General features: G+C 36.1%; 2 protein-coding genes, 2 non-coding genes and 1 pseudogene across 5 annotated transcripts; 4 read left to right on the top strand and 1 right to left on the bottom strand.

The window, feature by feature from the left end:
- The first annotated feature begins 1,489 nt into the window (after positions 1 to 1,489).
- On the top strand, positions 1,490 to 6,803 carry LOC143579063 (cyclase-associated protein 1-like). The gene is made up of 10 exons (XM_077062473.1): positions 1,490 to 1,753; positions 3,030 to 3,198; positions 3,291 to 3,355; positions 3,827 to 4,121; positions 4,677 to 4,824; positions 4,906 to 5,015; positions 5,364 to 5,419; positions 5,491 to 5,547; positions 5,883 to 6,026; positions 6,717 to 6,803. The coding sequence occupies exons 1-10, from the start codon at positions 1,490 to 1,492 to the stop codon at positions 6,801 to 6,803; spliced, it is 1,395 nt and encodes a 464-aa protein (XP_076918588.1).
- Positions 6,804 to 8,299: 1,496 nt separating this feature from the next.
- Positions 8,300 to 8,371, top strand: TRNAE-UUC (transfer RNA glutamic acid (anticodon UUC)). The gene has a single exon. It is a non-coding gene; the product is annotated as a tRNA-Glu (tRNA).
- A 704-nt stretch (positions 8,372 to 9,075) lies between these two features.
- LOC143579066 (U6 spliceosomal RNA) lies at positions 9,076 to 9,177 on the top strand. The gene has a single exon (XR_013143390.1). It is a non-coding gene; the product is annotated as a U6 spliceosomal RNA (small nuclear RNA).
- Positions 9,178 to 10,916: 1,739 nt separating this feature from the next.
- On the top strand, positions 10,917 to 11,753 carry LOC143579052 (transcription termination factor MTEF1, chloroplastic-like). Its single transcript, XM_077062464.1, has one exon. The coding sequence runs from the start codon at positions 10,933 to 10,935 to the stop codon at positions 11,746 to 11,748; it is 816 nt and encodes a 271-aa protein (XP_076918579.1). The 5' UTR covers positions 10,917 to 10,932; the 3' UTR covers positions 11,749 to 11,753.
- Positions 11,754 to 12,647: 894 nt separating this feature from the next.
- On the bottom strand, positions 12,648 to 21,276 carry LOC143579051 (coatomer subunit gamma-2-like; annotated as a pseudogene). The gene is made up of 18 exons (XR_013143389.1): positions 21,111 to 21,276; positions 19,773 to 19,867; positions 19,639 to 19,689; positions 18,942 to 19,055; positions 18,651 to 18,851; positions 18,435 to 18,536; positions 18,158 to 18,265; positions 17,823 to 18,056; positions 17,239 to 17,489; positions 16,523 to 16,694; positions 15,760 to 15,914; positions 15,612 to 15,662; positions 15,401 to 15,541; positions 15,131 to 15,301; positions 14,911 to 15,042; positions 14,661 to 14,834; positions 13,748 to 13,987; positions 12,648 to 13,066 (listed from the first exon to the last, which is right to left on the bottom strand). The product of XR_013143389.1 is annotated as a coatomer subunit gamma-2-like (transcript).
- Positions 21,277 to 21,604: the final 328 nt, after the last annotated feature.

Below are 21,604 nucleotides of genomic sequence, written 5' to 3'. Positions count from 1 at the left end.
AAGATGGAATTGGTGGTTTAAACATAATTGACCACTATGTTCAAAACTACCAATACCTCATAGAGAATCTACACAAGTGGGACTCAACGCTCCTGACTTGCGAGGAGGTTACAGACCTACCCGCATCATACCCAAAGATCAAGCAGGAAAGTCGGGAATTTCTGCACGTGACATTAGGACTTCCGCGGGAAGAATCCCCATGGAAAACCTTAAAACTAAACCCTTTTCAAAACCCTTTGCCTAAGTCCAAAAGTTCACCTCACTTATTAACAATTCATGAGAACATTGGACTGGGGGGACTTGAAGAGGTAGGTCCCAGCAGAGCCCAGTTGGACCCGCAAGACTCACCTCAAAGAGGGACGTCTGCGCAGTTGAACCCGCAAGACTCACCTTCAACAGGGACGTCTGCGCAAAGGCTAAACTCGCAACCCCTTGAAGAGGGACGTCTGCGTAGAAACCAACTGGGCCTGCAGGACCCACCATGCTCAGAGACGTGACGTCCTTACGCGCAGTACGCAAGCTGTTCCCGCAGGAAAAGCCTCCCAATAGTGAAGTACTCCGCCTGTTCCCGCAGCTGCGGATACAAGCCATCAGGGAAGGCTACCTGCGCAGCAAAGCTACACGCACAAGGCACTTAACTCTTAAATAATTCAGTAATGTCACCTGAAGAAGGAGTGAGCAAGCCGGGAGAACTCCCGCCCAAATGAGCCAGTCCGTACGATACTGGAGGATATTTTGTACTGTACCTGACAAGGTATGGACAAAAGATCTGACCAAGGATACGACAGCTCACTGACAACAGTATGACGAGCAGCACGCTCTTGTACTGTATGTCACTATTAGCCGCTGCCTACTCACCAACCTGTCGGAAGACGTGCATGGCATGGCCTGCAGTTGGTGGAACAAGAATAGTATACAGCCGGCCTGGTCACTATCAGCCGCTGCCTATCCACCAACCACCAGCATGGCATGTGCGTAGCCCACAGTTGGCAGAACAGGAACACTATTCAACCGGCTGTACCTTCTTGGAAACCTACCTTCGGCTATAAATACTCCAACACCTTGGAATGGTATGATTATCTTATATCTTATCTCATATCTCATATCTTGATATATTACCTGATATCTGCTCTAGTCATTCTCTTAATATACACTTATATTCAAGAGCAATCTAGTCTGATTCTCATGCCGGAGGGTGGTCACAAGGAGGTACCCCCCTTCTCAGTGACGAGCTCACGGTGTCTGTTTTGCAGGTTATCAGAAGAACCATCTTCGCCGGATCTAACTCCTCGTGGGAAATATCTATTTAACCCCCAGATTATCTGTAATCTGCCCGGGGTCGATTAGTGTTTCTTCACCAACCTAAGTAATAATAATCCACGTGTCACACCACCACCTCACATCTACCATATAACCCGCATATAACAAACTCATAACCACCTTCACTTCATACACACAAACAAACACACACATACACATTCACACTCTCATGGCCGAAAATCTCATCCAAAGGCTCGAAGCCGCGGTAACGCGGCTCGAATCCTTTTCCCGCGGCTGTTCGCAGCCGCAAACCGCCGGATCCGGATCGTCTGATCCGTCAATCATCGCATTCGATGATCTGATCACCGAATACGTTGAAAAAGTGTCCGATGCGGCCGAGAAGATCGGCGGACAGATTAAGGATATCACGAGTGTGCTCCGTCACGCGTTTGACGCGCAGAAGGAGCTGCTCGTTAAGATCAAACAAACGCAGGTTCGTTATTGTTTTATTTGTTACGTGTAATGTATAATATGTAAATGTATAATGTACGTGCTATGTATGTTGTTGTTGTTATTATTATTATTATACCTAATTAGAAGATGTTGTTGTATCGAGATTAATAATAATAAATAAAAGTCGGATTCGTTGTTGTGTGTAGAGTGTATGTTAGATGCACTGGATATATATACATACATGCATACATGATACATACATTGATATATAAAGTTATAAATGTACATTAGAGAGGTTTGTATAATATTGTTTGATATGTTATTTACGTATTTTCGTGCATATATTTAAGTATTCGGTATGTTTATGAGTGAATCTGGAATGAAATGAGGTTCAATTTTTAATCGGTTGTTTAAAAACTCGAGCTCGGCTTGTTTGTAGCTATTTTTCTAAAGCTCGAGCTAGGCGCGTGAGTCGTTTTCTCAAGCTTGGGCTGGGCTTGTTTATTATTTATTAATTAATTTATATACGGTTTATTTATTTTTATATGTTTTGAGAAAATCTTAAACAGGCCTAAGCTCGGCTCAAACTCAAGCTCGTGTAGTACCTTAAAGGAGCCAAAGCTCGGTTGTGCAATGCGATTGCGAAATTAAAACATACTAGTCGTGTAGACGACTATTAGATACACATGATATATATACATTGATACATATAGTCATATATGCATACATAAATGATCTTGAGATTATTCATACTGATTTAAAATGATTAGGCTTGAGCTCGGCTTGTTTCGAGCTCTTTTTCTAAAGTTCAAGCTTGGTTTGTGAGTTGTTTTTACAAGCCCGGGCTCAGCTCGGTTTGTAATAAATTATTAATTAATTTAAATTCGTTTTTTTAGTTATTTTTATATTTTTTGAGAAAATCTTAAACGAGTCTAAGATCGGATCGAGCTCGTTTGCAGCACCTTAAACGGGCCAAAGCCAGGTTGTGAAGTGAGAAACTAATGCATAAAAGTCTAAAAGAGGTAAAACTTAAGAATACACAAGGCTGTTTAAGGCTCGAAAATCCTAAACGAGCTTCCCATACAACTCTAAAAGGCTCAAGCTTGGGCTCGAAAACTAAACGAGCTTTATTTGAGGCTTGGGCTAGATAAGGCTCGGCTCATTTTGAGCTTTTTATCGATCCGATCTAGAGTAGCTCGCCTCGTTTGCACTATTTGGATCTGATAAATCAATTTTGTCAAGAGCTCAATATGCAAAATCACCAAAATGTGTGAGTTGTAGTAATTTGTGTAATGTTTTACATATCAACTGTTCAGAAACCTGATGCTGGAGGATTGGGTGAATTCCTCAAGCCATTAAATGAAAAACTCGGTGAAGCAACTCGGATGACAGAAGGACCGCGTTCTGATTTCTTCAACCACTTAAAAGCTGTTGCAGAAAGTCTCACAGCTTTAGCATGGATTGCATATACAGGGAAAAACTGCGGTTAGAAGATATTATTCGACATATCTTGTTATTTATATGAAAAATACACTTTTGCATAAAGTTATCTATTATTGAATCTTTTGTAATTTTAGGAATGAGCATGCCTATTTCACATGTTGAAGAATGTTGGCAGTCAGCTGAGTTTTACAGTAACAAGGTACCTCATTTTTTATAATGTCCATGCATAGTATGCAATATGATTTTCTTTGACATTGTAACATGCTTTTAAAATCTCCATTTCTTACCAAAATATGCAATTAGTAACCAATTTAATGCAACCTTCTTACCGGATTTTTTTACCTTAATGCAACAAAGTACATAATTTGCACATGTATTTCGGATTCCTTTCAATTCCGGTTGCATAATCTACATAATCCTCAACATGTATTTCGGTTTCCTTTCAATTGATCAATAATACATAATATCTCATGGGGTTTTCATAATATCCTTATATATAGAATTATGAAAATCTCGTGAGATACTATGTATTATTGATCAACTATATATAGAAATACAGTGATCAACTAATATATTCTATCTAATAGTTATAAACTGGAGTAAATTGAGGCCCTATTTGAGGGTGGTTTTTTTAATAAGTATATTGAATTTATTCATTTGTTGATTGTAGGTTCTGGTAGAATTCAAAAACAAAGATCCAAGCCACGTGGAATGGACTCGAGCTCTGAAGGAACTTTATGTACCAGGGTTAAGGGATTATGTTAAAACTCACTATCCGTTAGGACCCGTATGGAGTGCAACAGGAGCAACTGTATCTGCTCCATCAAAGTCTTCTAAACCAGCTGCTCCAAATCCACCACCAGCTTCACTCGCCAGCTCATCAACTGCATCGTCATCTTCATCCGCTCCAAAACAAGGAATGTCTGCTGTTTTTCAAGAAATTAGTTCAAAGCCCGTTACTGCAGGTAGCTTTCTTTTATATCCGTTTGCTTAGGCCTGTAACGAGCCGAACGTTCGGTGAACTGTTCGGCGGGAAGTTCGTTTAATAAATTAACGAACGAACATGAACAAAATATTTGTGTTCGATTAATTAAACGAACAAACATGAACACATGTTTCGTTCGGTTATTTATGTTCATTTATGCCCGCTTATTTATGTTCGTTTACATATTAATAGCAAATAATGAAACATTATATGGAAGAGTTATCTACTTAATGGTTTTATATTTGTTCATTTGTGTTCATATATGTTCGTTCGTTTTTTATTGTGTTCATTCACATTTTTTCATATATGTTCATTTATGTTTGTTTATCTTTGTTCATTTATGTTCGTGAACTGTTCGTTTAGATTTTAAACAAACGAACACGAACACAAAATATGTGTTCGATTAAGTGTTCGTGTTTGTTTAAAGTTAAATGAATGAACACGAACATGCTCTTGTTAGTGTTTTTTTACATGCCTATGTTTGCTTGTTTCTAGTTCCGTTATATAGTTAACTAACTGAATTTCATGTGTTTAGGATTAAAGAAAGTTACAGATGATATGAAGACGAAAAACCGAACAGATAGAGCAGGATTTGTGAGTTCGGCTGAAAAAGAACCTAAAAAGAATGTCGCAGCGGCTGCTAAAGTTGGTCCTCCAAAATTTGAGCTTGTAATGGGTCGAAAGTCGGTACATTTATAAACACTTTTAAATATTTTGTTATAGAAATTGACACCAGATTATTAACTTGAATACACATTATGCAGATGGGTTGTTGAGAATCAAATTGGCGCGAAGGATTTGTCGATTGATGATTGTGATCCAAAGCAGACAGTTTATATTTTTGGATGCAAAGATTCAGTTCTTCAGGTCAAAGGTAACAGGCAAAACTGGTAATTTTATGTGTTTGGTTAAACGGGCCGTGCCGACCCACACACAATTTTTTCCCTTTTATCAAACTTTGTAATGATTAATGTATGAAGTATAGTTATAAGCTATATCACTCAAGAGAAGTGTATAACTTTTTTTTTAATAAAAACGGTTTAGGACATTATGCGCACATGAATATGCGTCAAGAAACTTTTGACCCGTTTGGTCTTTTTGACTCGTCTTGTCTTTAACAATCTTTGTATATTCTATGATTTTACCTGCTTGAATTGTATCGAATAATCCGTGTTCTTATTGTCTATGTTTTGTGTTTAAGAGATGTAATTACTTTATGCAGGGAAAGTTAACAACATAACTGTTGACAAATGCACTAAAATGGGCGTCGTATTCACGGTCAGTGACAAATTTGTGATTTAAAACATACTAGTATATGATCATTGACTCTTTAAAACTCTCAAAAACAGGATGTTGTTGCTGCTTTTGAGGTTGTTAATTGCAGCAGTCTTGAGGTGCAATGCCAGGTATATATTTTACTTGTATTCTTATTATATAAATCTAACGTGGCCAGGGCCCTCAGTTTTTTTGCGCAGTAGTGTAAATTTACCTGTTTTTCACCTGGAAATTTTATACGTGATGTAAATTTACCCGATTTTTTACCAAAAATTTGAGCCCTGCTCCCCCCCCCCTCGTTTATGATATTTTTACACATTTTGAGCCCCCCCCCCCCCCCCCGGGTGACGTTCTCATCCAAGCTTCGCCACTGCATCTGTACATGCATAATTGCATAAAGCAATAATTGGTCAACCAAAACAATTAGATAAGCTAATCTCATATTATTCAATGTGGGTGATTACAGGGTTCAGCACCAACTATTTCAATAGATAACACATCAGGTTGCCAGCTGTACTTGAGCAAAGATTCTCTAGAATCTTCTATCACAACTTCTAAGGCAACTGAAGTTAATGTTTTGGTACCTGCTGAAGATCCTGATGCTGATCAGGTATGTTGACCATTTGACCCATTAGTCAAACCCAACTGACCCATGGATGTTAAACGGGTCGTCTTACCTGGACTTTTGACATGAAAACGAACCCGAAAATTGTGTCAGACACGTGAACCAATTCAATTTATTACATAAAACACATTTTAAAAAAATAGGTTAAATGGGCCAACGGAGAATGAACCCGACCCATTTAGCTAAACGGGTTCACGGGTTCGACTTGAAACTGACTGGACTCCGCTTATACCAAGCCTGCTAGGAACGAAACGGCACAACGGAACCAACACACACAAACGAACAACGAATATTACACATAAACCGAAAATAATAACGAGTAACACGACACGAGAATTTTACATGGTTAGGTCTCAGCAGGGAGACCTACATCTACGGACTGCAACTAAACTTATTTCAATATGCGTAGCCACATCACATATTATATTTATATCATAGGATATAAATAGACTAAAATTAGGTTTTCTAACTAGCTCACCCAAGAAAAACATCTCGTGGGCCTAAATAGAACAAGCCCAAAGGTTGCACAAACACTAACAAAACCCAAAATCGTGAATTTCACGATTTTGTTATTCATTGAATACATCTTTGGGTTAAAAAAATTGAATACATGAATGTGTGGTCGAATTTGTCATCTTTTTTTTTCTCAAGAACAATGTGACGGTGTTATTGCAGGCGGAACATGCAATGCCGCAAATGTACCTTCACACTTACAAAGACGGCCAATTTATTACAACCCCTGTCTCGCATTCCGGAGGTTAATCGGCAAGTTTGTTGGTAATGTTAAGGTTGTACCACATTGTTTCCTTATGCATCATCATTTTTGTATCCTCTTTGAGTGGGTTATAATAATAACTAATAAGTGCTGATTGAGGTTTGAAGTAGTGTAGGTATTTGGTACAAAAACATTGTTGGACCACAAAGAGTCGAAAACTTGTATCCCGGACTGGTTTTGTTGTAATAAAGGGTATGAGTTTAGCACAAAGTTTCGTCTGTCTAAACAATTTAATACGTATAGCATGACTTATACGATGACAAGTTTGTATACGATTTTTAGTTATGTGTCATCTAATATGTATATACAAAAAGACATTATCAAAATACATGAATCTAAAGACCAAAGACACATCAAATTCATGTGAACTATTTGGGCTCTTCTTAATGTAAAACATATTGTGAATATGAAGGCATCATATCCCAAGAATGAAGAGGTGTGTGAGGTGTTCCTTGTTACCAATGTCCTTTAGTGCTACATGAATCTTGGTAGACAAAAATGTATCATTTTTATGGTATGAGTGCATGACACATTAATATTAATGACACATTGAGTTTCAAAACATTTTATTGACTTATTGGCTTTTAAAAAAAACATTTTGAAAACCTAGAATTTGTGGCTTCTAGAAAACAACTTTTTAACCCTTTCAAAAATTTGAAATAAGAAAGATTTTTTGTGATTGTCACACACTTTCTTAACTTATTGCTTTTTGAAAAAATCAATAAGCCAATAAGTTGTTTTCAAACTCAATACCAAGCATGCTCGTAAACTCATACCAACAAAACCAAGACTTGAGCCTCCATTTTCATGAACTCGTTGCTTTCTTTAAAAGATGAAACCTCTATTTTTCCTTCAATATATCAATCCTAGAGATTTCTAAAGACATGCTAGTCTAATGTGTCCATTGAAGAAATAAGAAAACAAAGTTATATAAGGTGACACGCGAATGAAATTATTTGTTCATGTTCGTTAAATTAAACGGGCAAACATAAACGAAATTTCCGGCAAAGGTTCACAAACGTTCGGTTCGTATACAACTCTGTTACAAAATTGAGGGTAAGGCCTCGACTCTCGACCAGACAGAATATACAAACCACATCATTAGTCAAGACTCAAGAGTTGATTTGTAATCTTGATAATTTATGCAAACCACATCATTTTGATCCTATGCATATAAGAAAATAACCTTGTATCCACATGAGAAGCACTTATTATTGAAAAATAACAACATCCATCTTTTGGCAAGCACCTTGAGTTGCTTCTGACTAACTTAGCCCAACATAACTGAGACCGGCTTGCTCAACTCAACGGTGTGACTTCATGGTACTCTGCCCATCTAACTGATTATGTTTCTGGTATTTATATTCCGTTTTGTCATTTTCATTGGATGCAGTATTAACTACATAAGTGCTCAATGATGAATGTGTTAATTGTACTATCTGGTTACCATTACTAAAAATAAGAAGATAATGATATCATAACTTCCATTGTCGTCCAGCGGTTAGGATATCTGGCTTTCACCCAGGAGACCCGGGTTCGATTCCCGGCAATGGAACCTTTTTTCAATAACAAATAGTTGGTTTGTAGTTGTTAAAATTTGTTTTTATCTTTTGAAGTTTAGTAAGAAAACATTATGTTAAAAAGAGCAATAATTAATACCAGCATAAAAAGAACAAATATGGTTTGGAAAAAAAACATATACATATACACTGGTCATCATATTAACTAAGTAGGCAACAAATAAATAAATCCATATATGATGGAAAAGATATAACAGACATGTTACATTATTTTGACAATCATATCATGAAACTAAATTTTAAAAGACAGACGGCAAACGAAGGAATATGAGAAACAGGAAACCATAAATATATATGAAACAATGCGAGTTTGTGTCGTCGTTTACCATTATCCTTCATAAAAGGAATATATTATGATGGTACACAAATATGGTTTGCGTGTCCCATGCACTTACATATAAAAATGAAAGAGAATAAGTCCGGTTGTCATATTGCACACAAATATAGTCATATAGTTAATAGTTGTGATTTTTATCTAGCATGATTATAGATTATAAATGTGTACTTTGTGACTAGTTATAGTTGGATTTGTTTGGTTATAAGGCCGTTGTAATTAAATAAAGCACGATGTTGTCTTTCAAAGGGAAATAAGAATAAAAGAAACTACAACAGTTGTCCCACATCGACAACAAGAAGAAATTAGAGATGCTATAATTAGCTGAGCTGGATGACAATTATTGCCCTTTCGGGGACATCTGATAAATTGGAACGATACAGAGAAGATTAACATGGCCCCTGCGCAAGGATGACACGCACAAATCGAGAAATGGTTCAAAATTCTCTTTTTACAGAGGTTATATTAATGAATGTGTTAAATGTTAGCCACAATAATCTTGAATCAGTATGCTTGGTGAACAAAAAAACACTAAACTATGTTTTAAGCTTCTAACTATTTTAATATTATATTGTATGGACAAATATATATATATAGTTCACAGAAAACAAATGCAATAATTGTCTTGCATTTTTTATATCATTTAGATCATGGTGACTTACTACCTAGTTGAGCTCGGGCTCAGCTTCACTTGACTCGTTTACTCCCCTACACGAACTCTGTTGGACACATTTGTAATTTCGATACGAATGACTTCAGAAGTCTCCGCTTGGAAAAAAAAAAGTCGTGAACTCTTAACAGACACGTCCTTAGTAAGGAGCATGATGTTATAAGAACTACATGAGACACTAGACATAATAAATGTGTCCGTGCATTTCTTTTGACTTGACTCAATCCACTAATGTAACGTTACAAAATCAACTACAAGACGTTCTCGCCTGTTTTATCGACTACATCAAATTAACAAAACAGCTTCTGCGTTACCTAGGTTGGGTCATTAGATTCATTGTACAAAAACACGAAAGGTGCACTCGGACCTGAAGTCTCAAATAACTAGAGACGAATGAAATCCTGTCCCAATAGACTAAAAAAAACGTTAAAAAAAGTTTATAGTGTTCAATAGTTACGGAGATTAACAAAAATTTAATTTTTGCCCCAGCCCTTTGGTGTGGTGGTAAAGGTGTTGGTGTTGTGTTACCTATAGATGCACAAAATACCTGGTTCTGGACCCGACCCGGAACCGGTTCCTACCAGTAGCCGACCCGTGGGTACGACCTGGTATTAGGGCTGTTCAAAAAGTTCGCAGCTCGAAGCTTGGGCTCTTGTCTCGCTCGATAAAAGCTTGAATAAAACTAGCTAAAAACTTGATATAAAACAACCTGAGCTGAGTTGGATCATTTTTTGTAACCGAGCCAAAATTGACTTAAGCTCGACTCGGGTCATGGCTCAGCTCATTGGCTCGATCTTACGCTCGTTTAACTTCAAAATCGAGCTAGAGCCTAGCTAAGTTGCCTCGTTTAATTTCGAGCTCAAGCTCGAAACCACCCTGGCTCGACTAGGGAACAGCCCTGCCTGGTATAGGATTTCTCCTCGGAGCCGTACTTGGACCGGAACCGGAACCGACCAAGAACTGCCGGAACCGGAAATACCTGGTCAAAACCCGACCGTACCCGACTCGAAACCCGAAAAAACCCCTGTCAAATACCCGACTATACCCGGAACCGGTTCCTACCCTTTTTTTGACCATACGCAAAACTGGTTCTTACCTGGTTCCGGTTCCTAAAAATACCTAGTTTGTGCACCTCTAGTGTTACCTTGCAAAAACTAGAGTTCAACCCTTAAAAAAACAAAACTTTAGATACTACTCCCTCCGTCTCATTAAAAGTGTCATGGAAAAGTTTAAGGTGAATTGAATGATTATTTTTTTTCTTACTAAATGACAATAATACCCTTGGAAAGTGGGTCCATCAATATTGTTTATTAATGTTAGTCGTGTGTGTTTAAGGGTAAATTTGGAAATTAGCTAATAAATTTTAAGAATAGACATTTGTAATGAGACAAAAAAACAGGAAATATAGACATTTTTAATAGGACGAGAGAGTATTACTTTTTCTTTAAAAAATAAAAAGTACAAAACAAAATATAAATACTAACAAAACAGTGGACAATGTTATCTTCAAAACTACCACAAACTAACCATCCATGCACCTTCTACTCCATCCTACTCCAACCCTTTGCTCTTACTCCGACCACCATCCTCCACCCCACCACCACCTCCAATTCAAAACATCCAACCGGACCGATATCCGCTACCTCAAATCGCTCGGTATCCTCCAACCGCAACTCACCACAACCCCATCTCCACAAACCATCTCCCACCTCCTCAAAACCATCCAACTCTTCAAATCCAAAGGCTTCTCCGAACCCGACCTCCCACGCCTCGCATTCCTCGCCCCAAACGTCTTCGCCCCAACGTATAACCAAACCATGATCACCTCGGTTTTTAACTTCCTAACGGTCGAATTATCAACGTCACCACAAGATGCCAGAACACTAATACTAAAATGCCCTCAGTTACTCGAGTCAGACCCGGAATCATGTTTAAAACCCACTTTAGAGTATTTAAAAAGCTTGGGCATTACGCGGTTGAACAATGCGAGTACCTTGAATGCGCATTTGTTGAATTCAAGAGTTGACAAGTTGGAAGAGAAAATGAGGTTTTTGGAGGGGGTTGGGTTTAGTAGAGAGGAAGCGAGTCGGGTTTGTGGGCGGTTTCCGGCGATTTTTGGGTATGGGATTGAGAATAATTTGAAGGTGAAGTATTTGTATTTGGTGAAGGATATGAAGAGAGATGGGATAGAGGAAGTGAATAAGTTTCCAATGTATTTTGGGTTTAGTTTGGATAAGAGGATTAAGGTTAGACATTTGCATTTGAAACATAGGGGTGTTGATGGTGTGGTTCCATTGAATAGGATGTTGTTGTGGAGTGATCATAGGTTTTATAAAAAATGGAAATAAAATTATACATTTAGTACATGTAATCATTATGCGACTTTCGTTCAAATTTACCCCTGATTTGACATGAAAAACTAACGAGGTTAACAATTTGGATGATATTAGCGAATAATGAGAAACCTCTAGGGTCCGGTTGAAAAAAAAACTATTTGGGTGAAAAACGCATAATTGAACAAACATCAGAGACAATTTTGACACTTTACTTGTGTTTTTATAATACTGATTTTGAATAAAAAGAATAAAATTAAGGATTTATATTAGTTAAAAAACGGGTTGGTTCGTAAACGGAAGAGATAAACGTAGGGTGGGTTTCATCGGCTTAGCTTAAAACCTACCGGTTCGTTTGTAAAACCTATGGTAAAGGAATTAAGAACTTGATTACTGGAATTGAAATGGATAGTGACCCGATTCGAGATGGGTGATCTCCATATTACAAGGTTAACAAACCATAAATTTAATAATTAAAACATCAATAAACTCAACAAAAGCAGAAATTCTAATATTAATATCAACAGTTAACACAAATTGAAACTATTCCCGCTTATTCAGTAACATGGGTTTAGGCGGGAACAGGTACGTATCAATGTACCTGAAGGGAAAATCCGATTCGTTAGTAAAACCTACGGTAAAGGAACGTGCACCTAAAGGGAAAGTTCGAAACACAGTTATATGTGTTGGATTAGCTGTATACCCGAACCCTTGACAGTTCTATAAGTTTACTTGGATAATCGTACTTTAAGTCGGTTTTTAGTTGATTTTGAGATCACGTTGCATCTAACCGATGATTTACGATTAGAAGGTATAATCAGGCTTGTGGTCATACCAACAAACTTGATAGATAACGAGTAACACGTACTCGATAAGCGTAGGATATTGTTTTATAATTGGGTACAAGACGAGAATTATCAAAATCATCAAACAAATTATCGAAGGTCAAACATTCAAACGTCATACCTAAAACATCAACATTCGTTATCGTCTGATACCGAAAGACCAACATAAAGTTTCTTATAAACCACTCAATCAATGTCTACGTGACTAAAACACAAAAACGAGTAACGTTATATCTTCTTAACAAACTAGTATGTCGGATCTTGTCAAATTGGCAAAAATGTTCAATAAAAGCGGACTAATTGGCTACTATGTCATGAATTGCGTCACTAACGGATTCGTCTTCAGATCTAACTGCAAGTTTCATTGCCACTTCTTTGGAACTATCAACTCCAAATGACAGACGAACGAGTACCTTCACGTTGCCTATGTATACGCCCGATAACAAGCACGAGTGTGATCTTGAGTTTGCTGCAACCACCTCAGTGCCCTGAAAATTTTTATATTAAAAAAAACAAATTTTACTTTAGTAATAATCGGGTTTAAGGTTTCTAATGGAGTAGGTTAGAAAATAAACTTCCACATCGTTTGAGATATACATAAAAAAACACAATAAATCAACCCGTTCTTAGGCAAATGGGCCGGAATTTTCAGCCCATATGAGATAAAAGCAGACAAACCCAACCCAAGTCAACCCATTCATAGGCTCGTTTGCTATGAACGGGTCGATTTGGATTGTCTGCATACTTTTGTCTCATATGGGTTGAAAATGTCATCCCGTCTGCCTATAAATGGGACAATCTATATCATGTTTGAAAGTTTCGGACTTTCGGCCCATTTTCTATGAACGGGTCAATTGCATGCATTAGAAATAGACTTTCAGCCCATTTGAGATAAACGTATAAAAACACAACCCAAATCGACAGGTCATAAGAAAATGGGCCGAAACTTTCAACCCATTTGAGATGTAAGTAAAAAATCACAACCCAAATCGACCCATTCATAGGCCCGTTTGTCTATGAATGTGGGTCGATCTTGGTCATGATTCATGACTTCATCTCAAAGAGATCAAAAGTTACGGCCAGTTTCTTATGAACGGGTCGATTTGGGTTGTGTTTTTATACTTTTATCTCAAATGGCCGAAACTGGCACCTCCACGACATAAACGTACCTCACAAGGTTGCATGCCAAGAAGATTGATAACAGCATTAACAGCTTCACTCAAACTTTCTCTCGGGCCAAGTCCATATTCATCAACTCGCTCAAACTCCGGGCCCAGGCTTTCCCATGCATTTCTAAAATTAGAAACCCCAACTTTAAGCATGTAATCAGCTGCAACAATTTCCGAATCCTCAAGTTGGTATTCATCTTCAACACCGTCTTCCTCCGCCTCACCGGTTGATGGATCAACCTGCAAATTCCAATAAGTTCAAATATCAAATCTTTTTTCATAGTTAAATAATAAAATAAATGATTAATTTCATATATACCCTTACAAACATTACAAATATCATATATAACCAAGCAAAACTTATAATATCATATATACCCTTACAAAGTAACTAAAAAATCATATATGCCCTCATAAACACAATCAAATTATCATATATACCCCTATTAATTAATAATAACTTAATAAATGACCATTTTACCGTTATTTTTCAAAAAATTTAACTTTCATACATGCCCATTTTTACGAATAGACCATTCTACCCCTTTTTATTACATAATGTGTTTATACCCTATGTTATTATTTTAATTTTAATTGACGCTTCTCACCTTTAATGACAACCAAATCATCTCTCGTCACTTCTTCTATATTGCAAACCATTCGAAGATTTATCACATCGAATGGTCTACATTGTAAAACCTTATATCACGTCTAATCAAACTAGAGTAATATGATCATTTTTTAATTTTTTTTTATTAAACTGGGTATATATGATATATTAATAACTTTGTAAGGGCATATACGATATTTTTAGTTTTGCATGGGTATATATGATATTTTCAATATTTGTATGGGTACATATGAAATTGACCCTAAAATATATAACATCAGATGAGAAGTTATTAGTTATTACCTCTTTAACAAGAAACTTCAAGACGTTAGAAAATCTACCGACAGCTGGGACCCCTTCGGGTTTCTCAAATGCTACGAACGTTTGACCCGGTGCACCATATGGTAGAGAATTCAATGGCTTGGTTGCCACCACAGCAAACTCTTCTGCTTCTGAAGCATCTACAACAACCACCACCTAAAACAGATATCCATGATTAAGACGCGAGATTTTCAATTTATTTTAAATTAAGCTTTCTATAAATTAAACTTACATTTTCCAGTAACTGCTCGGGTATAGTATTTGTACAGTTGTACTGGAACACCACATGTTTGTCATATATGTGCTTCACAACATTTACTGCGTATTCTGTTTCGGCTTCGGTTAGCTCCACGGGGGCTGATGACTGTACATATGTCAAACCGCATACAAAATCACAATAAAAAGCAGGTAACAAGTTTGTCTTTTTATAAGATTATGTGGAATCAAAGAACCTTGAAAAGATTTCCAAATGTAGAAAATTCCGGAATAGACGATAACAGATTCTCATATGTATCAACTGTGGAAGCGGGGGCTGGTGGTGGTGCACCAAGAGCATTGGGCCTATTACCAGCAGCAGATATTTTCTCAACAGAATTGATATCAAGAGGTTCTTCCGTAGGTTCCTATATTGGCAAATAAAGTAATAAACAAATAATAAAAATGGATAAATTTGATAGACAAGATCATTAACAAAATAAAAAAAATTAAGAGCAGTCACTTACATAATTCTTCAAACTAGTTTCTAGGTTAACCAGCGGGATGTCTAGTGACCCGAAGAGAAAGTCTTTTACATCTTTGTCAGTTTCAACAACCGAACCGTCTCCTCCAAGAGTGTTTAAATACAGTGTAGCCCTGTCGCGTACCTACACATAAATTGGTCAACATATTTACTATGTACAAACAAGAAAACCTACTGTTACAAATGTAACTAACCTCATCATCGTTATCGTACAGGCAACGCCTCAGAAGAACGAATACACGGGGCTGCAATCAAGTATACGAATTCAAGTCCATATTAGTGGCAAAAATTATATCATCCCACCTTGTTGATATAACAATAAAAAGATGCAAGTAAAGTTACCTTCAAAGAATCAACCACTGCACCAAACTTAGCCAATGTGCTTACTGCACTGGCGCGAACCGTTGCATTCTCAAGGATGACACGGTTATATATGTACCTTATGTATTGCTAGGATCAGCAGTTTTTGGTCCCTCCACACCGAGAAAATGTAGAATCTGATCATAAGTTTACAGAAATTTAACATGTTTTAGTACTACTATAGCAACATGTTGACTTACATTTATATTAATATGCAAACAAATATAAAATGAATAGTGGATTTTTGTATGTTATATATATATCATGCGTTCCAGTCCTAGGTGAGTCCATTTCTTTACTTCCGTTCAACGTTTTGTACATTCTATTTTTTGTGATTCTACCATTATATCAACATGTAAACAATGGTTTTACATAAGTTAGAAACTGAAGTTTATTGAGTTTGAAAAATAGAACTCGTTTACTTTTATATCAGATAGCAGACAGTGACTAACAAAGTTTGCCATTTTCTACCCCACCACCTAAACCAGTGTAACTTAACTATCTATACCTGTAAAAATAACGTTTTTGGTCTTTAATGGTGCTAGTTCGTGCCTATCATATTATATGACTCACTAACCTAAATTGGTTTAACTATAAGAGTTAGGTTCACATAACGTTTGACCTGAAAAATTCTCGGAAACAAGAACTAATCAATTGGGTCCTAACTGATTTTACATTTTCTGCGCCTTTCTAACAGCTTACTAGACTCCTATTTACCCCAATAACAGAAGTCTCAACCACTTACCTGTGTTGATAGGTAGGTAAATTCACAGTCCTCGATAAATTCACACAAGTGAAGAAGACCGATTTCTTTTGCATCTGGAATGTCCCTTATGAGTATCACGATTGAATCAACGATTGCTTTTTTGTACTCAAATCCACCTTCTTCCCTCAGGATATTGCTTAAGAAATTCATCCTTAATTAAGAAAAAATAAATGCTTGTGAGTCACAGTCATGCTATACAGTTCATCTTTAGGTAAAAGTAGGGATAACAGGTACATGGCCCACCCAAACCCAAATACAAATAAATAAAATAAACCTTTAATGCCATCCAATTATCAATTTTGTTTCATTAATGTCAATTCCGAGAAAAAAATAACTAGTCGGAGATTTGTAAAATGAAAAAGTGCTTTTAAATTTTAAGCTTTTGCTGTTTCTAGAATTGTGAAATGGCAAAAATACCACTAAATATATGTATGTGTGTTTTATAAATCCATCTAGAGTTGATTCCTTTGTACAAACTACATTCGGGGGCATTTTTGTCATTTTTACAACTTCAGAAGAGAAATGCCTTTTAATTTATGGACATTCTGTCATTCACAAAGCCGGAATCGGGAGAACTTGGGGCTTGGGAGAACTCTAAAATTGTTTTAAAATTTGGGGGTCCATAATGATAACTTTTGAATAATTTGGGTGACCTATGTATACATTACCATATAAAAGACCATAAACATACTCACAATGATCTGTACTTGAGGGGAAACTTCAAACACAAAGATCTAATGGCATCAACCACAACAATTTTGAATTCATCAGCAATGTCTGACATGAAGTTGGTAATTTGTTTCATCAAACGGTCAACGCCTGATTCATTGCCCGTTTTCAAGAGTGTGGTAATTGCAAGGGTAGAAATGCTTCTATTTTGGTCTGAGATTAAGCTCTCCATATCGATATTACAGTTAGTTACAGCCATTGGATGGGTCATGGCCACCTAGATAATGCAGACATATAAGATATTAGAAAGAATACCAATAGATATATTATATTAAAAATAATATTATATTAAATAGGAAAAAAAAGTTTGTCGCACATTTTTAAAAGATAAGATTACTAACTGAGGCAAAAACAAGAACTTGAATTTACAACCAATTACACACAAGTAGCACAACAGAAGTTACACTAGAAGTAAAATTTAACTGAAGACCACTAATATACATTTTTTATGTTCATCACAAGGGAAATAAGGCAAGTCACATGAAAAAATGCCATGGAAAACTAGCAAACAAAAAATATATAACATGTAAAGAGGTAGAATGGTAATTACCTTGTTTAATGTGCGAACAGCAGCAAACCGAAGTACTGGTTTAGAGGAACTTAAGAAAAGCTGTAAAACAGTAATTGCAGGAGTTAACTCTCTACTAGTAACACCATTTAATTCGGTTATTGCCCTTGCTGCTTCTAATATAACCATTTCTGATTTGTGGCGGAGACAATTTTCTAGATAGTCATAAAATGGGCGTTCTCCACTTTGATTATTCGTACTTGATTCTCTAATAACCTAAAAAAAATGCAATCACACACGCGATAATGAGTCGGAACCTAATCAACCAGTACCTTGTAAAAGCAATATTAAAATAAGAACAATACTAATAACAATACCTGACTGGTGTAACGAATCAACAGGCATTGAGCCAAAGGTGAACGCACCGAACCCCTTGTTAAGCTGGTAACTAATTTGCTCACAGCTAATCTATCATGTTGTCTTATCTGCAAATATATAAAGTTTCTTATACAAACAGAACAGGTGTTGAAAGTTAAAGCAGGTTTAGTTTTTATTTTTTAACAAGGAATTGCTAATTATATAAGTTTAAAAACATGGTATAGCGAGAAAGGGAATGACAGGTATCCAATCAACATAAGGCCAATGTTTTCATACCTGGTGGAGTAGAGCAAGTGCATGAAACTGTACAAGTGCAGCCCTTGATTGAACTGCTTCTTGTACTTCATTACTCCATCTTTTTACAATCTCAGGGTTTGTCTAAAATTTCAAATAAAAGAAAAGGCAAAATAAGTAAGGACTGTTAAAAAAATATCTTTGAAGATAAATATAGAACACTGCACATAACACAATCTCCCAAATGCTTAGTTGTACCTGGAGTATATGGATACCACTGACTAAAGCTGCACTGGCAACCACAGGATTCTTGTCAACAACAGCTTGCTTTAAGTACCTCTCAATTTGAGTAAGAAGTGTTGCATCTGTAATACGGCATAAAACACGGATTGCATTTGCTCGATACACATCAGTTTTGCTATTCATATCCTTCATGAGTGAGCTTGTGACCATTATAACCTTTTTGTGAACAAGAATAACATGTCATTCAAACATTAATATATCAAGATTAAGTGGGCAAAGAAAGGATTACAATAATCCTATAATAACCTCATCAGAAGAGGGTGAGAGCTCATTTATAATCAAATAAACCATTCTTCTTTAACCGACGTCTTTAGACTGGAAAAGTTTTGTCACGGAAAAGAAGACTTCTGTGGCTTCAACCTACATTGAAAAATATTAACAGAAAGTCAAAATATGACATCTATGCTAAGTATAACAAACTCATCTGTAATTAGCCATGTGGCATGTAACACTTCCATAAACTTTAAACACATGATTATCCACAATTCCACAGAAATACGTAGGAACTAAGAGTCTAAGATATCTAGTAATAACACTACTTGTTTAGTTAAATTGTAAAATTTGTATATTGGAAGTGTTCTGTTTCATTTAGTTTAGATGCAAAAAAAAAACACAACCAAAAGTAAATTATTGCAGGGTTTAGAAACATGTTTTGGTGCCCATATTACAAGAACCAAAAAAGAGAGAGAGAGAAATCCAAAGATAGAAACATTTGTGTCGCAACGTGAAGAGATGAAATACGATTTAAGCTTGTCTATACTAAAAGTGGAAGGTTCCAAATACGATTTAAGACACAAACTAGAGATGAAAACCCATCCCATATTTGTTCCTTATGTGACATGATATAACTATCTCAACATGAACCTATCCATAAATCTATATACAATTTGATGTGGTCTGTTTAGACTTTCAAGTTTAAACAGGCTTGAGAATGAGACCTGACCTTTGTGAAGGTTTCCCCTTGATTTAGAAGATAAAGCAGCTTTGTAATAACCTGACAACAGAAGGATAAATCACATTTGTATGAATCAAAAAATCCTAATAGCAAGAATCATATGAGATGAACAAAACAATCACCTGTGAACACCTCCTTGAATCTAGCTGAGAATCATTGAAGACCCGGGCTTCTTGAATAACTGCTCCCTTCTCAATTCCAAGAAAGGGAGAGTACTCTGCAGCACATAACAAAGAAATCACATGTCAAATACAAAAAACATAGTTTAAGATCCCATAATTCAATAACTATTAGGTAACTGAGATTGAAAGATCTATATCATCTTCCACTTATTTAAAGTGTGTAAATTATACATGACTATGTCATCTTCCATTTTTTTAAACCGTGTAATTATGCCTACAGGATACGTTTGTAAACTGTGTTTGCCTGGAAGTGCACATATATCATTTCTCTAATATCTTCTCTTCCAGGCTTAAATCACAATGATCTAAAACCTGGATTATAGTTTCATCAATGCTATCTGAATCAGTTGTACAAGAAGACCTAAACCTAAATCATCAAATGCCAATACTGTTACATCCAAACCCTACCAGATCCACTAATCAAACAGTTCTAAACAATTTCTGATCACCTCAACTAATATTATTGTAACAACATAGCGGAACTAACGTAAACCTAAAATTGAACTGTAAATCATCTCATCGCGTAATCAAGTCGTACAAGAAGACCTAAACCTAATTCACCGTTACATCCAAAGCCTACTAAATCAACTAATCAAACAGTTCTAAGCAATTTCTGATCATATCAAGTTCTCAACTAATATTATTGCAACGATATATATAACAAAACCGAAATTAAACCTAAAACTGAAACTAATCATCTAATTCTCACCTAATTAATAGCATGAACAATTATAATAACTGTATCAATAAAAATAACACGAACGATTATGAGAATTGAAGTGAAATTAGTTAGTGAGGATTTGAACGATATATAACGGAACTGAAATTAGACCTAAAACTGCAATTAGTAATGTAATACTCGTGCAATTAATAAAACGAACAATTATAATAACCGTATCGACGAAATTACACGAACGATTATAATAACTGAGCTGAAACTAAACCTAAACCTAACTCACGAATGTTTATTGTCTAGTTCGTTACATCCAAAGCTTACCTTACCAGATCAACTAATCATACAGTTCCAAGCAACTTCTGATATCATCTAACTTAATACTATTACAACGATATAGCGGAACTGAAACTAATAATCTAATCTGTGCGTAATTACGAGAACGAACAGTTATAATAACTGCTTTCGACTAATATTATCGCAACGATATAACGGAACTGAAATTAGACCTAAAACTGAAACTAATAATCTAACTTGTGCGTAATTAATAGGAACCAATAAATCAATAATAATAACTGTATCGAAGAAATTGTTCGAACGATTACCGTCTTCGTCACGATCGTCGTCTTTCTTCATGTACTGAGACATCGTAGAGGTGTGTGTGTGTGTGTGTGTGTGATTGAAGGTTTTGTTAATGAATGGATTGGATGAATTAGGTTGTAGTTGTTGATGCTTACTTGAGCTTGTGAGATGCTTTTGTGATGAGTCAAGTTTGATCTTCTTTCTAAGGGCTTGAGCTTAATAAAATAAATATAAATAAATAACTAAAATATGATGGTTGTTTTATCAGACCTTCAACAAACAAATAGTTATCTGGGTACAGACGGTGGTGTTGTAAAAATCCCGACTAGGCATTGATTAATCTTCAATTAATTGTTAATTTTCACGTTACTGATTAATTTTGGGCTAATCGGTCAATGGTCAAATCCGGTCAAAATCAGGATTAATCGGTTTTTTCGGTTCTGGCCAAAAATTGACGGTTTCCGGCGAGATTCCAGCCAAAATTAGCGGTTTCCGATGAGATTCCAGAAAAAATCAA

This window comes from Bidens hawaiensis, unplaced genomic scaffold (genome assembly GCF_021521415.1).
Source record: "Bidens hawaiensis isolate Kalapana, Puna unplaced genomic scaffold, B.hawaiensis_p1.1 tig00029595_1, whole genome shotgun sequence".
Taxonomy (NCBI): domain Eukaryota; kingdom Viridiplantae; phylum Streptophyta; class Magnoliopsida; order Asterales; family Asteraceae; genus Bidens; species Bidens hawaiensis.
Note: the sequence above shows the minus strand (reverse complement) of the source record. Positions and strands in the feature narration are given on the sequence as shown.